Genomic DNA, 3,897 nt, shown 5'->3' with positions numbered 1-3,897 from the left:
GATTTATATATATATATATATATATATATATATATATATATATATATATATATATATATATATATATATATATATGTATATGTAGTTACGTTTCGGGGTATATATAAAAAGGAAAAAAGGAAAAGAGGAAAAAAAGAAGAAGGAGAAGTTATATATGAAGAATAAATGTGGTAGAGTAGGTGGAGGTATGGGGGGTTAGATACATGATGGAGATGGTTTTCCAATAATGGGGGGGTTGTGGTCTTGGATTCAAATATTCTATAAAAAGTTGAGTTGGCTCCTATTTGGAATAGGAATTATAGAATCAAACTAACCTCAGATATGAAGTATGGGATGAGCTTTGCATACGTACCTGATCTCTCTCTCTCTAAACTGCGTTTGATTTCTTCCTTATTTCCGGCGTATTTTTGTGGGTTTTTTTTTTTTTCACTTTTTCTTTTTTTTTTTGATTTTTCATATTGACTAGACCAACAATATATAGTTTCATATATATGACTTCTTTTCTTTCTGAATGCGACACTTCATTTAATTGAAAGAAGAACATATATTTATGATGTGAAATAACTGTTCGTCTTTAAAAGTTAAGTCGGGATATTATAACTCCAATATCATATGAAATAACTACTTGTCACCAAATTCAACATATAACAAATATATATATATATATATATATATATAGAGAGAGAGAGAGAGAGAGAGAGAGAGAGAATGAGAATTCAACTAAGATACTAAAGATACTATTGATAGCACATACTTTTCACTTTTTCACCATTGGTTTATAACTATTACTCCAACTACCCGCTCAACTCTAGGCATCCAACAGGCATAAAGTGAATAATATCATATTATTAATAGTATTACAGCACAACTCTCTCTCTCTCTCATTGTACACATAGAGAGAAAAATATCATCGTATAATCCACAATTATGTGCATGTTGACACTTTATGTGGAATATAAATATGGATACTAATCCGGGAAACGTTCCCATATAGACAATTCATTTAAAGATATAGTAATAATATAATATAATAGTTATATATATATATGTAATATAATATTAGTTACGTTGGTATATATAAAAAGAAAAAAGAAAAGAGGCAAAAAAGAAGAGAGACAGATATATAAGATAAATTGAGAGAGTGAGATGGTAATACGAATCGATGGAGGGAGTTCAATAATGGGTTAGTCTTGGGGAATCAAATATCATAAAGTTGATTGGCTATTGGAAATAAATAAAATCAAAGCTACACCTCAATTAATAATTGGAACCATTAAACAAGCCCATGGAATTAACAGGCAAAGAGAAAAGTGATCCCTCAATCCCCCATCCTGATGACCGAAGGAAAGAGATAACCAAAACATCAATCAAGGTCTCTCTCTCTCTCTCTCTCTCTCTCTCTCTCTCTCTTTATTATTACTATTACTACAAGAACTACCTTTTATTAATATTTTTATTTTTATTTTTAATTATTGTTGTTCTTTTAATTGGTAGGAAGCAGAGGGGAGGAAATGGAAAGGGCACAACAACATCTAGTTCAGAGCATGAAGGTCCTTCTTCTCTTTCTCCTTCTGTGAGTAGCACTACTAATTAATATATACAAACAATATGCATGTATTAATTAATCTCCTATTTATGTTTTTTTTTCTCTTTTATAATAAAAAGATGATAATAATGAAAAAAGAAAATTGTTGCAGCTTAATATAAAAAAAAACTCCTTGTGATCTTCTAATGGCATGGTTTAATTAATCTGACTCATTCTCATCTTGTGTATGTGCAGATACTAAGAAGGCTTGCACAGAATAGAGAGGCAGCAAGAAAAAGCAGGCTTAGGAAGAAGGTCCATTAATTAGTTAATTAATTAATTAATTAGTTAGTTAATTAATTAGTCAACAATATTTACCAAAAGAGACATGCACATACACTTTATTCTTGTGTGTTTTGATGTTTTCATACATGCATACATATATATGTATATTTATTTGTCATTTTTCCTTAGTTTTATATATATATATATATATATAAATTTCTCATTTCTCACTTTACATGTATATATATATGTATGTATATTCAACAGGCCTACATTCAACAGCTAGAGTCAAGTAGGGTTAGGTTAATCCAGCTTGAACAAGATCTCCAAAGAGCAAGATCTACTCAGGTACACATTATATGTATAATAATATATATTATTGGATTTTAACTTTCAAACAAATATGTATACATACATGCATACATACGTGTATATATAAAGTACTCATAGTTTTTCTTTTTCCCCCTTATGCATGCATGCATGCATGCATGCTTTATATATGATCATAACCTGATAAAAGAATAATCAATCGATCAACATTGTCTTCATGGATTAGGGCACGCTCTTGAGCGGCATAGCGGCCGTCGTCGGAGACCAAGGACTTGCAAATAGTACTAGTAGTTGCACCGGCACCAGCTCAGGTACGACTTTAAGTAATTAAAACCCTAAAAGAAGCTCAATCGATGCGATGCGATCGACCGGATCGTATTACGATCGAATCAATCAATCCTTTGGTCAATAATTTTTGTCGGTCGTCGATCGATCAGAGGCGGCGATGTTCGACGTGGAGTACAGGAGATGGCTGGAGGAGCATCACAAGCTGATGCTTCAGCTGCGGGCTGCGGTGGAATCGAACTTGGCGGACGGGCAGATGCAGATGTTCGTCGAGGCTGCGGTCTCGCACTACGACGTGCTGATGGGCCTGAAAGGCGTCATCGTCAGAGCGGACGCCTTCCACCTCATGTCGGGCACGTGGAAGACCCCCGCCGAGCGCTGCTTCGTTTGGATCGGCGACTTCCGCCCCTCCGAGCTCATCAAGGTTCATATTACGTACCCTCATGCATCCATCTTTTCATTTATATACTAAAATATATATTTCAAGAACAAAAAGAAAAAAAAAAATGAAGATGTTCAAATATATGCTTGCATGCAACTGTTACTTTAAAAAAAAAAAAAAGATGAAGAAGAAGATAATTTTAAACTAGATTTTAAGTTTATTTGGAAGACCCTTTATACTCTTTTAAGTTTATATAAAACCAAATTCGAAATCATACACACCTTATCCGTCCTAGAACACGATCACCCCAGCAAGAAGAAGAAATTTATAAGCTTAATTTATTTCTCTCGTTTAAGTGTAATAAATTAAGTTACAATCTCATATATATGAAAGGTCATGTAGGGGTCCTCCAAATCCTTATATAATTAAATACATATATATATATATATATATGATGTCTTTCTCAGTGAAAAGAAAAAAAAAAAAAAGAAAAAAAAGAGAAGAAGAAAAAGCTATATGGACATATATAAAAAAGGAAGAGGAGTAAATTTCCCAATTAATCAGCCTCAGTTCATTCATCAAGTGCAACTCTTAAATAGCTCTAGCTCAATAAATACGATATAAGAAAAAGTATAACATGAAGTACAATCCTAGTACCAAGTTTCTCATGTTATTAATTTGGAGCTTAGAATTAGTCAAAAGTAAAAAAATATACAGATTTATGAAAAAATAGGACTCTTATGAACAAGTTGGTCTTAACCGCGACTCTTACGGGAGTTGATATATCGATCGAGCAAGCGGTCCCCTTGTGACAAGTAATTAGGGATTGCTATCGACGAAATTCGCGGTCGTAGAGTCAATTACTTTGTAGATTGTTACACGTATAGAGAGAAAAGCATCGATCGGTATAATCCGACAAGTTATGTTGGCATTGGTTGAACACTTTAGGTGGTGATAAATGATGGATTAGCTAATCCGGTGAAAGGTCCCAGTTGATAGAATCATATATTCATTTATATATATATATATATATATATATATATATATATATATATATATATATATATATATATATATATATATATACATA

General features: G+C 32.3%; 1 protein-coding gene across 2 annotated transcripts in view; it reads left to right on the top strand.

Annotated features, from left to right (window-relative positions):
- The window catches only part of LOC109720857 (transcription factor TGAL7-like), a 15,416-nt gene that overhangs the window by 4,559 nt on the left and 6,960 nt on the right, over nt 1-3,897 (top strand). For both annotated transcript variants that reach the window (XM_020248206.1, XM_020248207.1), the window contains exons 7-9: nt 2,078-2,158; nt 2,367-2,451; nt 2,578-2,849. In XM_020248206.1, coding sequence (XP_020103795.1) covers nt 2,078-2,158; nt 2,367-2,451; nt 2,578-2,849 — 438 coding nt within the window. The remainder of the gene's footprint in view (nt 1-2,077; nt 2,159-2,366; nt 2,452-2,577; nt 2,850-3,897) is intronic.

Source organism: Ananas comosus, linkage group 14, assembly GCF_001540865.1.
Source record: "Ananas comosus cultivar F153 linkage group 14, ASM154086v1, whole genome shotgun sequence".
NCBI classification, from domain to species: Eukaryota; Viridiplantae; Streptophyta; class Magnoliopsida; order Poales; family Bromeliaceae; genus Ananas; species Ananas comosus.
This window is presented reverse-complemented; position numbering and strand designations above follow the sequence as displayed.